Here is an 18,166-nt window from a genome sequence, read left to right on the forward strand (position 1 = left end):
AGGCTGTGTTCTGTTCCACGGCGATGATTCCGGTAAGATCGTTCCATTTTATCTCATATGATAACGTAGGAAGACAACGTCACAGTGTGACTCCTTTATCTGTATAGAATCAAGGGTGAATATCCCTGGAAGGAGATTATTGAACAGGGGGGATTTATGCATGATTGCTTTATTATGTTTTATGCAGCGACATGTGTGAGATGAGGCTCTGGCAGATGTGGGAACATTCAGGTTTTACTTTCATTTTGGGAGAACTGCGCAGCCTGTTAACTTGGAGCACTTCTCTTCCTGCAGCAGGAGCGGTCCTGCATGGCACTCCATGTGACCGGGTGTGGCCTCATTATCTTCCTCTTTCCTTACCGTGCAGTTTACAGGAGACAACGCGGTTTCTCTGTGGGGCCTGGGTCATAGGAGGTGGTGAGTGCCCCGGCCATTGGGGGTATAAAAGGTACCATTTCTCTTTTTCTCTTTTTCTATTGTTCGTATTAAAAGTGCAAGTTATGGAGGACTCTGGAAATAACATGGGAAGACAAAACGAGGCAAATGTACCAGTAAAGAGATCCAAGATAGTGGAAGAAATTACACCAGGGTACTCACATTTATCCAGAGCACTCATACAGTGCTATCGGGCACGCACTGAGCAATTGCAGCAGCCCAGCTTGCTGTGATCCTATATGGGAACAGGACCAGTCCAAAAGGGTTCCTGGGAAGCTGCAGGGAAGCTGGATCAGCACAGGCAACACCAAAACCTAGGATGAAAGGTTCCAGGGATAAGCTCAATAACAGAGCAGCGGCTTATCAAAAGAGAAAGTTAGGTCCCAATGGAGATGGGTTAAACGTGGTGTATATAAAAAAATTCCAGAGGTGGTTCCAATTATAAAATATAAAAGGTTTATTAAAACATTAATAAAAACAAGAACCAACAGGTAGGACAAATACTTGTCCTCCTTGGATCAATGCAACATGTTTCTCAGCTCCAACGCTGTTTCTTCAGGATTATGCATATGATATGCCTGAAGAAAGATGTTTAGTACCACTGAGCAATCCACCTCTGAGGTGTCTCCGTCCCGTGAGGTGCGTTCCCTGCAATCATCTCCTATTACACATGCAGCTCCCCATCGCACTACTAATCCTTCCAGACTTTAATGAACAGTTGCAAACGGCAGTGTCTGCGGCCTTCAGTGCTTTACCTCACCCTGCTAAGTGCAAGTGAAAGGTTAAATATTGCTACCCTTCCCAGGGGTCATCTATCAACTTGTTGGATTTATCTGATATTAGATTATCCACGGCTGAAGACACCTCTGATACTTCAGAAGAGCCTCTTTCTGGGTCAGAATCGACTGCTTCTAGGCCTCCGGTTGCGGAGGAACCAGACTTTAGATTTAGGGTCGAGCACTTATGCTTTATGTTTAAGGAAGTGTTGGCTACGTTGGAGGTTCCGGAACCGAAATTACCTGAGGAAACTCTATTCCTAAGCTTGATAAGGCTTATGAGGACATGGTGGTGCCACAGACTTTTCCGGTTCCAGTAAAGATGGTAAATATTATTAAGAATGAATGGGAGAGACTTGGATTTTCTTTTTCCCCTTCTTTTTCCTTTAAGAAATTGTTCCCGGTTCCTGACTTGTGGGGGTCGGTCCCTAAGGTGGATGGAGCTATCTCCACACTGGCTAAGCGCACCACTATCCCACTTGAGGATAGTTCCTCGTTTAAGGAACCAATGGATAAAAAACTGGAAACTCTGTTAAAATGTTTCAGCACACAGGGTATTTATTTCAGCCTGCAGCGGTGGCTGAAGCCTCTACCTATTGGTGTGACTCTTTGTCAAAGATGATCGAGGTGGAAACTCCCCTTGATTAAATCCAGGAAAGAATTAAGGCCTTGAGGGTAGCTAATTCGTTTATCTGTGATGCAAACATGCAGATTATTTGCTTGAATGCTAAGACATCAGGCTTTTCTGTTCTAGCCCGTAGGTCTGCTGACATGACTTCAAAATCTAGATTGCTTTCCATTCAAGGGGAAGATTCTTTTCAGTCCAGGCCTGGACTCTATCATATCCAGGGTCACTGGGGGCAAGGGTGCCTTTCTACCGCAGGATAAGAAGAATAAGCCTAAAAGATAGGGTCCAAATTTTCGTCCCTTTGTTCGAATAAATCCCAATGTCATCAGCCCTCCACGAAGCCTGATCTCAATCTTGGAATAAATCCAAGGAGAACAAGAAGTCTGCCGAGACAAAATAGTCATGAAGGGGTTGCCCCCGATCCGTCACTGGATCGTATTGGGGGCAGACTCTCTCTTTTTGTGTAGGCTTGGCTGAGAGACCTACAAGACCCTTGGGTTCTGGAGGTCATTGCTCAGGGTTACAGGATAGGTTTAAAATCTCATCCACCCAGGGACAGATTCCTCTTATCAAACCTGTCTTCAATGCCAGAAAAAAGAGATGCTTTTCTAGGGTGCGTGAGGGATCTCTCCTCCCTAGGAGTAATTGTGCCAGTACCTCAAATTGTGTCCCTCAAATTGCAAAAATAGGAATATTCATACAATTTCACTTAGGAATAAAAACAAAATCTCCCATTGTGCCACTAAATTTTCACCAGACCTATCTCACACAATGACTCCTCTACGATATCACAAAGTATGGGGACTTTTTACTTTGAATGTGCCTATTTTTGCAATTTGAGAGACATTTGGGGCCCAATATTTTTAAAATTCCAAAGTAAAAAGTCCCCATACTTTGTGATATCGTAGAGGAGTCATTGTGTGAGATAGGTCTGGTGAAAATTTAGTGGCACAATGGGAGATGTTGTTTTTATTCCTAAGTGAAATTGTTTGAATGTGCCTATTTTTGCAATTTGATAGACATTTGGGGCCCAATATTTTTAAAATTCCAAACAATTTCACTTAGGAATAAAAACAAAATCTTCCATTGTGCCACTAAATTTTCACCAGACCCATCTCACACAATGACCCCTTTACGATAACACAAAGTATGGGGACTTTTTACTGTAGAATTTTAAAAATATTGAGCCCCAAATGTCCATCTAATTGCAAAAATAGGCACTTGCCACCAATTTCACTTAGGAATAAAAAACAATCTCCCATTGTGCCACTAAATATTGTCCACAGCTATCTCACACAATGACCCCTCTACGATATCACAAAGTATGGGGACTTTTTACTGTGGAATTTTAAAAATATTGGGCCCCAAATGTCCCTCAAATTGCAAAATACATAAATTATGCTTACCTGATAATTTCGTTTCAATCTGTATGAGGAGAGTCCACTGCTTCATTCCTTGTGGGAAATACAGAACCTCGCCACAAGGAGGAGGCAAAGACACCCCAACCAAAGGCTTAAATCCCCCACGTCCCTCATCCCCCAGTCATTCTGCTGAGGGAATAAGAAACAGTAGGATAAATATCGGGGTATAAAAAAATTTAGGTCCACCCAACAGAGAAAATGGACGTGGGCCGTGGATTCTCCTCATACAGATGGAAATGGAATTATTAGGTAAGCATAATTTGTTTTCCATCTTAATATGAGGAGAGTTCACGGCTTCATTCCTTACTTGTGGAAAACATATACCCAAGCTCTAGAGGACACTGAATGAAAATGGGATGGTAAAGAGAGGCGGACCCTATTCTGAGGGCACCACAGCCTGCAAAACCTTTCTCTCAAAAGCTGCTTCAGCCGAAGCAAAAACATCAAATTTGTAAAACTTTGAAAAATTATGTAAGGAAGACCAGCCGCCCTACAAATCTTCTCCATTGAGGCCTCATTCTTGAAGGCCCAAGAAGACGCCACAGCTCTAGTTCAATGAGCCGTAATCCTCTGAGGAGGCTTATGTCCCGCAGTCTTATATGCGAAACGGATAATGCTCCTCAACCAAAAGATAGGGAAGGGAAAGAAGCCTTCTGCCCTCTATGCTTCCCAAAATAGACAACAAACAATGCTGAGTTTGCCTAAAATCCTTCGTGGCCTGAGGATAAAACTTCAAAGCCCGAACCACATCCAGATTATGAAATAATCATTCCTTCAAAGAAGAAGGAAGGATTAGGACACAAAGAAGGAACCACAATCTCCTGATTGATGTTGTGATCAGTCACAACCTTAGGGGGAAAAACCCAAACCAGTGCGAAGAACAGCCTTATCAGCGTGAAAAACTAGGTAAGGAGGCTCACATTGCAAGGCCCGTATTTCAGATACTTTGCATGCAGAAGCAATAGCTAGTAGAAAAAGAACCTTCCAAGACAATAATTTAATGTCAACCGAGTGCATGGGCTCAAACGGAGCCCTCTGCAAAAACTTAAGAAACTCCAAGGAGGAGCGGAATGTCTAAGCACAGGCCTGATTCTGGACAGTGCCTGAACAAAAGACTGAATATCGGGAAGCTGAGCGAGCCTCTTGTGAAGTAACACAATCTGTCCTTTTAAGAATCTAGTGGCAAGTCCCTTCTCCAAACCCTCTTGGAGAAAGGAAAGAATCCTGGATACCTTTACCTTATGCCAGGGGAATCCACGTTCTTCATACCAAACTAAATAGGTCCTCCACACCCTATGATAGATGCGACGGGTGACCGGATTTCTGGCTTGAATGAGAATCTCAATCACTCTCTCAGAAGAACCTCTCTTGGCTAGGACTAAGCGTTCAATCTCCATGCAGTCAGCCTCAGAGAATCTAGATTTTGATGAACAAAGGGACCCTGTTCCAGCAGATCTCTGCGACAAGGTAACCTCCATGGAGGAGATGACATCCCACCCCCCCCCCCCAGGTCCGCAAACCATATACTTCACTTTGCAGCCACAACGGAGCAATTTAAATAGTCAAAGCTTGCTCCTGCTTGTTGCGGGCCACTACCCGAGGTTAGGAGTGGTAACGGTGGAAATATGTAAACTAGGTTGAACCCCCAAGGCATTGCTAAGGCATCTATCAGTTCTGCCTGTGGATCCCTGGACTGCGACCCGTATCTGGGTAGCTTGGAATTGAGTCTGGACGCCATGAAATCTATCTCCGGCGTGCCCCATCTGTTGCAAATATCCGCAAACACCACAGAATGGAGAGACCATTCCCCCGGATGATGCAACTGTCTGCTGAGAAAATCCACTTTCCAGTTATCCACACCCGGAATGTGGATCGCTGACAGCGAGCAGTTGTGGGCCTCTGCCCATTCCAGGATCCAAGATACTTCCCTCATGGCTAGGGAGCTTCTCTTTCCTCCCTGATGGTTGATGTAAGCCACAGAGGTAATTTTGTCCGATTGGAATCTGATAAACTGGGACGAACCCAGAAGAGACCAATTCCTCAGAGCATTGAAGATTGCTCGAAGCTCCAAAATGTTGATCGGGAGGAGAGATTCCTCTCGAGACCACCGGCCCTGTGCCTTCCTGGCAACCCAAACAGCTCCTCATCCTGATAGACTTGCGTCCGGAGTCCCAATCTCCCAGGATGGTCTTAAGAAGGATGTCCCCTGGGACAGGCAATCTTAACAGAGCCACCAGAGAAATTTGTTGTGATAGATCCGAGTGTTCTCTGTTCCATTGCCTTAGCATGCACAACTGAAGAGGTCTGAGATAGAACCTGGCGAATGGCATGATATCTATGCTGGACACCATGAGCCCAATCACCTCCATAGACAGGGCCACAGATGGTCTGGAGGGCAAGACAATTGGAATTAATTTTGCAACGTCTCTGGTCTGTAAGGAATATCTTCATAGATATGGAAACTATTATCGTGCCCAGGAGCTCCATCCATGAGATTGAAGAAGTAGAAGAGCTCTTGAATGGTCTTCTGCCATCCGGCAGGACGGAGCCTGGATCAGGATGTCGTCCAAAATTGGCTCTACTGCAATACCTCTGGATCTCGCCACCGCAAGTAGGGCCCACAGAACATTCGTAAAGACTCTTGGGGCAGTGCTAGACCAAAATGAAGAGCAACAAACGAAGTGTTGATCCAAATAAGTGAATCTTAAGAACTTGAAGTGCTCCTTGTGTATTGGCACATGAAGGTAAGCATCCTTCAAGTCTATTGTAGTCATGAACTGTCCCTCTTGAACTAAGGACAGGATAGACCTTATCATCTCCATCTTGAACGATGGGACCAACAGAAACTTGTTTAAACACTTTAGGTCTAGAATCGGGCGAAACGTACCCTCCTTCTTTGGGACCACAAAAAGGTTTGAGTAGTACCCCAGACATCTCTCTGCTATAGGTACTGACACAATTACTCCTAGGGAGGAGAGATCCTTCACACACCCTAGAAAAGCATCTCTTTTTTTTTTTTCTGGCCTTGAAGACAGGTTTGATAAGAGGAATCTGTCCCTGGGTGGATGAGATTTTAAACCTATCCTGTAACCCTGAGCAATGACCTCCAGAACCCAAGGGTCTTGCAGGTCTCTCAGCCAAGCCTCCACAAAAAGAGGCTGCCCCCAATACGATCCAGTGACGGATCGGGGGCCACCCCTTTATGACTATTTTGTCTTGGCAGACTTCATGTTCTCCTTGGATTTATTCAAAGATTGAGATGGTTTCAAGTTCCCTTGGACTGATCAGGCTTCGTGGAGGTCTGATGACGTTGGGATTTATCCGAACGAAAGGGAAGAAAATTTGGACCCTATCTTTTTAGGCTTATTCTTATCCTGCGGTAGAAAGGCACCCTTGCCCCCAGTGACCCTGGATATGATAGTGTCCAGGCCTGGACTGAAAAGAATCTTCCCCTTGAATGGAAAGCAATCTAGATTTTGAAGTCATGTCAGCAGACCTACGGGCTGGAACAGAGAAACCTGATGTCTTAGCATTCAAGCAAATAATCTGCATGTTGGCATCACAGATAAACGAATTAGCTACCCTCAAGGCCTTAATTATTTCCTGGATTTAATCGAGGGGAGTTTCCACCTCGATCATCTTTGACAAAGAGTCACACCAATAGGTAGCAGATTCAGCCACCGCAGTAACCGCCGCTGCAGGCTGAAATAAATACCCTGTGTGCTGAAACATCTTAACAGAGTTTCCAATTTTTTATCCATTGGTTCCTTAAACGAGGAACTATCCTCAAGTGGGATAGTGGTGCTCTTAGCCAGTGTGGAGATAGCTCCTTCCACCTTAGGGACAGACCCCCACAAGTCATGAACCGGGAACAATTTCTTAAAGGAAAAAGAAAATCCAAGTCTCTCCCATTCATTCTTAATAATATTTGCCATCTTTACGGGAACCGGAAAAGTCTGTGGCACCACCTTGTCCTCATAAACCTTATCAAGCTTAGGAATAGAAGTTTCCTCCCGTAATTTTGGTTCCGGAACCTCTAACGTAGACAACACATCCTTAAACATAAAGCGTAAGTGCTCAATCCTAAATCTAAAGTCTGGTTCCTCCACAACCGGAGGCCTAGAGGCAGTCGATTCTAACCCAGAAAGAGCCTCCTCTGACGTATAAGAGGTGTCTTCAGCGGTGGATAATCTAGTATCAGATAAATCCAACAAGTTGATAGATGACCCCTGGGTCAAGCACTGAAGGCCACAGACACTGCTGTTTGCAACTGTTCATTAAAGTCTGGCGGTAGGAGGGCCCCTCACAAAGGAGGATTAGTAGCGCGATAGGGAGCTGCATGTGTAATAGGAGATGATTGCAGGGAACGCACCTCACGGGACGGAGACACCTCAGAGGTGGATTGCTCAGTGGTACTAAACATCTTTGTCTTTTTATATATAACTACCTTATCGAGGCATGTGGAACATAATTGAACAGGTGGATATACCGTAGCCACCTCACAATAAAAACAGGTATTAGACTTCGGTAAAGAGGGAGTACCCTCTAACGCATTAGAGTCCTCCATAACTTGCACTTTTAATACGAACAATAGAAAAAGAGAAATGGTACCTTTTTTATACCCCCAATGGCCGGGCACTCGCCACCTCCTATGACCCAGGCCCCACAGAGAAACCGCGTTGTCTCCTGTAAACTGCACGGTAAGGAAAGAGGAAGATAATGAGGCCACACCCGGTCACATGGAGTGCCATGCAGGACCGCTCCTGCTGCAGGAAGAGAAGTGCTCCAAGTTAACAGGCTGCGCAGTTCTCCCAAAATGAAAGTAAAACCTGAATGTTCCCACATCTGCCAGAGCCTCATCTCACACATGTCGCTGCATAAAACATAATAAAGCAATCATGCATAAATCCCCCCCCCCCCCTCCCCCGTTCAATAACCTCCTTCCGGAGATATTCACCCTTGATTCTATACAGATAAAGGAGTCACACTGTGTACGTTATCATATGAGATAAAATGGAACGATCTTACCGGAATCATCGCCGTGGAACATAACACAGCCTCTCAAGTTTGACAGTCTGTTGCATCGCACCTGACATGAACTTGAGTGATAAAAGCAGGCAGTGAAACTCGTCTACACGGATTGCTTAGGAGTTAATACGAGTCTGGATGGTTTTGCAGAAAGACTCTCCCTGCATCTCCAGACCCTAACTTTTCGTCAATGCTCTCACTGAGAGGCTGACAAGACTACTTAAATCTCCAGTCCCATAGTGAGGAGTACTACCCTCCATAAGAGACTACTCCGAATCTTACCACACTTCTCTGCCATCCTCCTGTGACGAAAGGCAAAGAATGACTGGGGGATGAGGGACGGTATTTAAGCCTTTGGATGGGGTGTCTTTGCCTCCTCCTGGTGGCCAGGTTCTGTATTTCCCACAGCTAAGGAATGAAGCCGTGGACTCTCCTCATATTAAGATGGAAATAGGCACTTTCCAAAAATTTCACGTATGAATAAAAGCAAAATCCCCCCATTGTGCCACTAAAGAGGGGTCATTGTGTGAGACAGCTGTGGTGAAAATTGAATTGCACAATGGCAGATTTTGATTTTATCCTCAAGTGAAATTGTTGTAAAGTGCCTATTTTTGCAATTTGAGGGACATTTGGGGACTAATATTTTTAAAATTCCAAAGTAAAAATTACCCATACTTTGTGATATCGTAGAGGGGTCATTGTGTAAGATAGCTGCAGTGAATATTTAGTGGCTCAATGGGAGATTTTGTTTTTATCACTTGGTGAAATTGGTGCCTATTTTGCAATTTGAGGCCCAATATTTTTAAAATTGCACAGTAAAAAGTCCCCATACTTTGTGATATCGTAGAGGGGTCATTGTGAGAGATAGCTGTGGGGAATATTTAGTGGCTCAATGGGAGATTTTGTTTTTATCACTTGGTGAAATTGGTGCCTATTTTGCAATTTGAGGCCCAATATTTTTAAAATTGCACAGTAAAAAGTCCCCATACTTTGTGATATTGTAGAGGGGTCATTGTGTGAGATAGCTTTGGTGAATATTTAGTGGCACAATGGGGAATTTTGTTTTTAACGCTTAGAGAAATGCTCTTTTTTTTTTTTTTTTTTTTTTTTATTTGAGTGACATTTTATAACAAAAATGCTTGTTGTATTCATTAAAACATTTCTTATTAGCATATATGTCTGCTAGCTTGACTGCTGTTTTATAACTGTCTGATAGCTCCAAAACATTGTCTGATAACTTGACTTGGATTTTTCAACTGTCTGATAGCTTGACTCCAGTTCCATTTCTAACCTGTTATCCTTCCCCACTTTAGGATTTTTTTTTCAAAATAAGCAAGTCTACTAATGATGGAAAACAATTCAGTTAAATATCTTTCCACACACTCTGATCCACACAGAGACAGTGGTTTTATTAGTTTAGCTTGGGTGGAGAGGAAACAAATGATAACATGATAGGGCTAAAATGGATACAAGAGAGTTATCTTGCTGAGCATGTTATTAATCTACAGTGTGTCCTGAGGTCATCGACGAGTGTATGAGGAGCTTGCACGCAGCATTCAGCAGTTGTATCCTGAACTGGAGATCCATGGAGAAAACTACATGCCCTCTGCATTATATAGGTGAGATCCTTTCCCAATAAAGAGCATCTGCTCCTGGGCCTTGTAGAAGTTAGAGAAGAACAATATGAGCTATATCAATCCTATAATACTCAAACTAAGCTACTCCTAAAACATACAGATCCTCCTCTGGTCTATAAGTAAAAACAAGGTAGAACAAAACAATATAGGAGAGCGCTGTATATAGTGGCAACTTGTGACAAATAGAATAACGTATGTAAACTGTTATAATTAAAAGTCGTTTACTCAGAATAAATGTAATCGTACAATAAAATGTTAAAAATAATGCATTAAAATAAGAAATAATGCGCTAACATAAGAAAACATTCATATAACACGCTATTTGGGGATCGGTTGCAACCTGGTAGTGGTCTTGAGTGTATATATGCAATGTCCGGATCAAAAAGCACTAAAGTTAAAAAACGGTGTCTTGATAAAGGCCCCAAGTTGGGCTGAAATGCTTTGACAGATTTGAGGCTCGCGTTTTATTTTTGTATTACGAATAGGAAATTACTAAGGAAGGGACCCTATCGCTGAGGATCTGACTAGACCCAAAGAAAAATACCATTGTTATCATCAGAGCGACCCTATGGAAGGCTCATTTGGGAATAAATTGCTGTGGAGCTGATTCAACTCCTATCCACTATACAAGCAGGAACACCTGCGGACTACCTGCCACTTTTTTTTTTTTTTTATATTTTATTTTGTCCAACAAAGAGTACAACATCGATAATAATACAATGCAACATGATAATACAGTCCATCAATATAAGGTGATATCCGAGAAAAAATCAAAAAGAACAAATAATGTATATTACGTATCATATGTCTATATGACTGAACTGAACCAGTCTATCATAATAACTCAATGTTGGGGTTTTATAAATTTTCCCCCCTTCCCTCCCCCCCGGCTCCCTCATGTTAACCATCGCAAAAAAAAAGGGGGGGGGGGGGGAGGGAGGGGGAAGGGAGAGATGGTCAGGTGATCGGTTGCAGCTTACCCAGAACTGCCTCCGATCACCATAAACCTAATAATACTAACTCCGAATTCCTAAATGGGTATATCAGGTATTCAATTTCTCTTTCAGGGAAGATCTTAATGAAGGGCGCCCATTTATGAAAAAATTTCATCTATGTCACATTCATTATCTATGTTAGCATTTCTTTGTTCTAAGATACATTGTTTCTTTAGATGGTTTCTAATTTCTGGGATGGTTGGGGTCGCCCTCATTTTCCATTTATTACAAATCAAGTATCTGGTGGCTAGAATAGATGAATTGACTAATACTTCATTAGGCTGTCGCTCCTCATCAGGCCTCAGACAAAATATGATCTGGAGCATGGAGAATGTTACCAATTCAATTTTGAGTACTTTCTTAAGCCAATATTCCAACTTCCTCCAGACATTTCCTATCGCGGGGCAGGACCAGAACATGTGTATCAAATCCGCAGCTATATATGAGCATCTTGGACATTTACTAAATTCAGTATTTCGGACTCTAAGGCCTCTCTCCGGGGTAAAATACGCCCTATGAAGAAGTTTCAAATGAGCATCTCGCCAATTGGAGGAAAGAGTTGTTTTTAATACTTTATTCAAAGAAAGTTGTATAAGTTTATTTTCTATATTATTATATGGAATTATATTATTCCAACTTACGACTAGGTTCTCCATTAACGGGGTTGCTTTACTAAGAGACAATAAATGGTAACAAAAGGAGATGGAGATAGAGGACTCTTTAATTATTGTAAGCCAAGGTTCCATTTTGCCTAGGGACCAGATCCAGCCAGCCTTATGTACTAGTTCTGTAATATAGTGTCTTATCTGTAAATAAGCAAAGAAATCTTTATTTGTCAAGGTGTATTCCTCTTTCAGTTGTGTAAAGCATTTGACGCATTTCCTATCCTGATCTATAAAAAAAATAACTTTGTCTAATCCTTTATTGTGCCATCTATTGAAAATGGTTGAGTCTAGGCCTGGTTGGAAATTCGGATTTCCAATTAAGGGAAGGTGTTTTGATGCTTTAGGGTTTATTGATAAAAGTTTGGTTAGTCTAAGCCAGGCTTTAATTGGGTTCAAAATAAATTTAAATTCCTTAACATTTAATGGAAGATCTTTAAGATCCATGTGTGGTAGAGCCTGTAGTGCGTAAGGTTCGCATATGTTAGATTCTAGGTCTATATTTGTAACGTAATTCTTTTTGGTGAGCCAGTCAACTACTATACGAACTAAAAAACAAAGGTTATAAAATCTTAAGTTTGGAAGAGCGAAGCCTCCCATCTCTCTAGGTGCTACTAGTTTAGAGAAGGCAATCTTAGCTCTTTTTCCTTGCCAAATAAATTGTCCAATTGACGAGTTTAGTGACCGTAAATCTTTCTCATACAGAATTAATGGCACATTCTGCAAGATGTAAAGTAGTTTTGGAAGCAAAACCATCTTAAATAGAGCAGTTTGGCCGGATATTGACAGAGGTAGGGATTGTCAAGTTTTAAGCCTTTCTTTAATATGTGTTAACATTGGGGTTATATTTATTTTATAAAGATCTTTTAGATTCAGTGGGATTTTAATTCCCAAGTAATTCATATAGTCCGTTATCACTCTAAAGGGTATATCTGTTATACTAGTTTTATTTTTCCTAAGACAAATTATCTCGGATTTTGTAGGGTTTACTTTGTAGCCTGAGAAAATCCCAAACTGACGAGTAATATGCAGAAGTTTGGGAATGTTTTTTGCTGTGTTAGAAAGATATATGAGTAAATCATCTGCATATAAACCAATTTTTATTTCATGATTTTGAATTTTTATACCTTCTAACGATGACTTAATCTTGATTGCCAGTGGTTCTATGGCTAGATTGAATAGGAGCGGGGAGAGAGGACAGCCCTGACGAGTGCCCCTCTGCAATGCAATCAAGGAAGAGATCTCACTGTTAATAATCAAATTTGTGAAAGAACGAGTGTATAGGTTTTCTACAAACTTAGGGAAATTCCCCTCAATCCCAAACTTTGTTAGGGAAAAAATTAGGTGTTTATGGGTTACTAGGTCGAAAGCTTTTTCCGCGTCAATTGATACAATGGCCATGTCAGGGGGGTCCGCTCTCCCCGCCCCTTGTGGAGATGTTTTTTGTATATATTCCATTGTAGCTAGTAATTCTCTAATTATTGCTGAGGAATTACGATTATTGATAAAGCCTGCTTGGTACGGATGGATTACTGTGGTTAGGATGGATTGAAGTCTTTTTGCTAAGATAGACGCGATACTTTTATAATCCGAGTTTAACAATGCAATAGGTCTATAAGACCCTTTGCATGTGGGGTCCTTCCCTTCTTTCAAAATCAAAGTAGTAAATGAAGACGCAAAGGAAGGCATAACCTGCTTATGTTCAATAAAGATATCATTGTAAAGATTACCTAAGTATGGCGCTATCTCTGACATTAAAATTTTGTAAAACTCATTGGGTAATCCATCCGGGCCCGCCGCCTTGTTTAAAGGGAGCTTGGTGACCACTGCTACATTTTCTTCTAAGGAAATCGGTGCATTGAGTCTAGCAATCTCCTCAGTTGTGGCCGTTGGAATATTAATATTACTGCAGAATTCCATTGCTCTATTTATATCACATTCTTTACTAGTGTACAGTTGTTGAAAGTATTGATAAAATACACTGGTTATATCTTCTGTCTTAGTTAAAAATTTCCCATTCTGTTGGAGTCTATCAATATTAAGTTTTTTTATTTTCATTCTTAATTAGTCTATTTAACATTTTACCTGACTTATTGCCAAATTTATACAATTTGGCTTGTAACTTAAGATCGTTATTAGTTTCCTGCATTAGGTAAAAAGTATCTCTTTTATCTTTAGCACGTATGTATCTTGCCCAATTTAAAGGTGTTCCCTCCAATAAATATGAATTATAAGAATTAATTAGAGAGCTACAGACTTCCTTCTCTCGTTTTCCTTTTTTTATTTTGAATGGCAGAGTATGCAAAAATTTCTCCTCTGAGGACTTCCTTGGCAGTTTCCCAGAAGATATCAGAACGTTTAACATAGTTATTATTAAATTGGAGATACTCCCTAAATTTATTCTTAAGATACTCTTTAAATTTAAAATCATTGTGAAGATAAGGAAAAAAGAACCGCTGATTCCTTGGTCTACCATAGGTGAAATTAAATTCTAGTGTAATGGGCCCATGGTCTGACAAGAAGATAGGCATTATCTCGGACTTAACCCTTGTAGGACTTAGGTGATCTCCAATTAAAAACAGGTCAATCCTGGATAAAGTTTTGTGTGCTTTTGATAAACAAGTGAAATACTGAGTATCAGGATTCTGATATCTCCAGATATCACGTAAGGAGAGCACCTGTTTAATTTTTTTAATTATTTTAAAATCAAGATTATCTTTTTTTTTTGTTTCAAACATTTAGTATTTTTCCTAAGTCTATCAATAGGACATTTGGGGACCATATTGAAGTCCCCCCCCCATGATTAAATGCCCTTCTGACCTTAGGAGTTTTGTCTGCAACTTGTCCCAAAATTCAGGGTCACTTTTATTTGGGCCATAGATGTTGCAAATTGTATATTTTACCTGGTTTATTTTCACCTTAGCCAGGATATATCTCCCCCCGGGATCCGCCTCAGAGTCCAAAATCTCCACCTGAAGTTTCTTGCCTATGAGTATTGCTACTCCTCTCTTCTTTCCTACGCTCGGGGCTATAAGAACTTCTCTTACCCATGATGTTTTTAATTTTAACGATTCCTCCTGATCTAGATGTGTTTCCTGTAATAAACCAATATCTGTCTGAGCTTTACGAAGGTGTGACAGGATTGCTTTACGTTTAATGGGAGATGAAATTCCCCCTACGTTCCATGATATAATTTTAAATTTTTGTGTCATCTTTCTCTATTGTGTAGGGGGGGAGGAGAAAAAAAGAAAGAAAAAAAAATATAAAAAGGAGAAGGAACAGGGAAGGATGGAGGGGGGACCCAATTCCCCATAAAATGCTGTCGCCATATACTTGTTTCCATTTTAATACACAGAAAAAGAACAAAAAGATCATCTCGAATCACATATATCAAGCCAATAATCATAGCTTGACCTTTACCATAACCTGTTTCCATTTTAATACAAGAGAAAGAAAGAAAAAAAAAATAAGAACTAGATGACCCTATCAACCACATATATATGTCCAATAATCGTAACTTATCCCCTAAATCTATCCAGTAAGGGATTTGTAAAGATTTTCGGCTATTTGAACATCTTCTGTAATGTGTGTTATTCCATTTAATACTACTTTTAATTTTGATGGATAAATCAGAGTCGACCTATGACCTTGTTGTATAAATTTTGAACAAATCGGGGCTAATTCCCATCTTTTTGAGGCAGTGTCTGCCAAAAAATCTTGAAAAATCATAATTTTGTTACCCTCTATCATAATCGGTTGATTTTTCCGTGAATACTGCAATAATAGATCCTTATCTTTGTAATTGAGTAGTCTAGCTATTACCGGACGGTTTCTACTACTGCTATTGCCTTCTGGTCATGGGGGGCCTACTCTGTGGGCCCGTTCCACTATGATCGGGGGATAAGAGGAGGGGATCTTTAAAGCTTTAGTGAGAGTATCGGATATGAAAGAGTCAAGATTTTCAAATTGTTTATTTTCAGGAAGACCGATTATTCTAAGATTGTTCCGTCGTGAACGGTTTTCCAGGTCTTCTAATCTATCCATAATTTTTTGTAGTTTTTTTATCAGACTTTTCAATCTTAGAACTATGGGTAATTGTTTGGTCTTCCAAATCCGACACTCTTTGCTCCATTTCTTGGAGTCTGTTCGAAAATTGCCGCACCTCTTGTGTTAGAGAGGAAATATCCTGCTTAATCTCAGATTTGAGAGTTTCAAATTTGGGGGTTAATGCTTCAGCAATATTAGTCACTAATGTCTGCATATTGAGATTATCTGGTATATTTGTTAGGGTACCAGGACTTGATTGTTCAATACCTGATTCTACTAAATTCTTAAGCTTCTTATCTCTGTGCCTTCCCGTCATATTTGGGGAAGGATGTTTTGGGGAGTTGGAAAGATATTTGTCCATGTGCCGCGTGATGAGAATTGTGAGTGCTCGGGAAGGAGGGAAAAAAAAAAGGGGGGGGGAAGGGAAGAAAAAGTGTGGAAGGGGGGAAAGGGGAATTGGTGTGTGATGTGGTGGGCCGGTTATCAATAAGAAGGTGATGGTGTGCTGGTGAGAAAGGTGAGAATAGAGTGTGAGGGGGCTGCAAGGCCCAGAGTGAGAAAAAAAAAATTTTTTTTGGATTAAAGTGATTTATAATGAGGAGTTAAAATTAGTGATTGTGTGAAGAGATAAGTTGGTGTAAATTGTGATAAAGTGAATTTATTGCGGCGACAAGGATATAACTCTCTCAGCTCCTCTAAGTCCGGCCTAAGCTTCTGTTATTAGCTTCTTTCGGTTTTTAAATTATAATTCCACCTGTATGTTTCCACACAGACCAGACACCGTATAATTCCTCTCTTTCAGTATTTTACATTTTACATATAAATTTTAATAAGGAGGGATAACCTATAGCTCATCCTATATTTATGTAAAGTTATTAGTAAGTGTGACACTTAGAAATGTAGCCTAAAAGAGACTCGTGTAAAAAAAAAAAAAAAAAAAAAAAAAAAAGGGGTTTATGTGGGTTAGTATAGCGAAAGTATAATTATCTCCAGCTATTCGTAGCTTTTAGAAACAATTATTTTTATAAATATGAGATATGAGGCTGTAGTAAAATTCTCTTTCGAGCCTTTTCGTTATATCCAATATGTAAAGTGTCCTTGCCCTTCTCTTTTAAATAACTAGAGTCGTTATTCTAGTAAAATAAGAGTTCTATTATAGTATATAGTGCTTAATCTATAATCCAGAGGGACAAAGATTTTTTTTTTTTCCCTTTCTTTAAATACCTAGATATAGCTTCTTACAAAATTTCCTCATATAAGTTCTAGGAGGTATAGTAAAAGACTAAACCAATTAACCCTTAAAACATTGATTAGGGTGTTTACGAAAACATGTGTTTAACATTTCGTCAATCTTATACGTTGATTCAGCATTTAGGAGTATAGAAATGCACAATAATAAAAAAAAAAAAAAAATGAAAAACCAAGACATAACCTCAATTCTGACTTAATTATGTTTGTAATTTAGCCTCTTTCTTTTCCCTTCCAACCTTTCTCCACCTTTTAAAAGAAAAAAATCAACATTACTTCTGTCCCAGTAAGGGTTGCACCGATACCATTTTTTTTAAGACCGAGTACAAGTACCGATACTTGTTTTCAAATACTCGCCGATACCAATTACCGATACTTTTTTTTTATGTCATGTGACAGTTTACCAAGCACAATATAGACTAATTATTTAAGATTCCTTCTTTATAATTATGAAGGACTGTAGCTCAAAAGACATTATGAAATAATAAAACAGGTTTTATTTGTCACAAAGTTCACAGAACATGTTTAGAAATAAAAATATTACAATAAAATATATTAACAACAACAATAAATAACAAATATAAAATTGCAACCAACCAAAAGTGCCATACAGTAAAAAATAGAACAGAATACTGTTTAATCATGGTGAACAACACTATGGGCTAGATTACATTTGACTGGTAAGCTTTACCAATGCTCTCATTACACGTCCTACTCCATTAAAGGCTATGGAGTTGGAAATGTGAACAGAGCATTGGTAAAGCTTACCAATCAAATGTAATCTAAATCTAGTCCTATAATTGCAGGATGAGTGTTCATTGGGATTAACTTAATTTTTCCTATGAGTACTCTTCCTGCAATTATATAAGCTAAGATGTTCCTCAGAGTACAGTATGTTTTGAACATAATTGTACAAGATGAGAACTAGCAGTATAAAAGGCAATCTAGCAATTAGAATATTTTTTCAAAGGTTAGTGGTAAGTTCTTTTTAAGGAACAGAACAGAAGAATCTCTGCATGTTCAGCTATATGTCTGTTTTTGCTATCAGTAAGGAGGTTCAATTTTCCACACTACTGCATGGGGCAGAAATATATTTTTGGGCCATTTTAGCCAGAGCTGGAAATCACAGTTTATTAACTGCCCAGTACTTCAGGGGTTTGTCTGAATGCAGTACAGTGATCTCTACTACAATAATACAAATAAGAGAAATTTGTATTGGCAGAACAGTAGTGAACAATTTTTAGTTTAGTCTCCACTCCAATGAAATGGGAACATGCAGTTTTAAAAAA

At 40.1% G+C, this 18,166-nt stretch overlaps 1 protein-coding gene across 1 annotated transcript in view; it reads left to right on the top strand.

The window, feature by feature from the left end:
- LOC128645721 (thioredoxin reductase-like selenoprotein T) overlaps window positions 1-18,166 on the top strand; it is a 51,485-nt gene that overhangs the window by 4,265 nt on the left and 29,054 nt on the right. Inside the window, exon 2 of the mRNA XM_053698931.1 lies at window positions 9,797-9,907. Coding sequence (XP_053554906.1) covers window positions 9,797-9,907 — 111 coding nt within the window. The remainder of the gene's footprint in view (window positions 1-9,796; window positions 9,908-18,166) is intronic.

This window comes from Bombina bombina, chromosome 1, assembly GCF_027579735.1.
Source record: "Bombina bombina isolate aBomBom1 chromosome 1, aBomBom1.pri, whole genome shotgun sequence".
Taxonomy (NCBI): domain Eukaryota; kingdom Metazoa; phylum Chordata; class Amphibia; order Anura; family Bombinatoridae; genus Bombina; species Bombina bombina.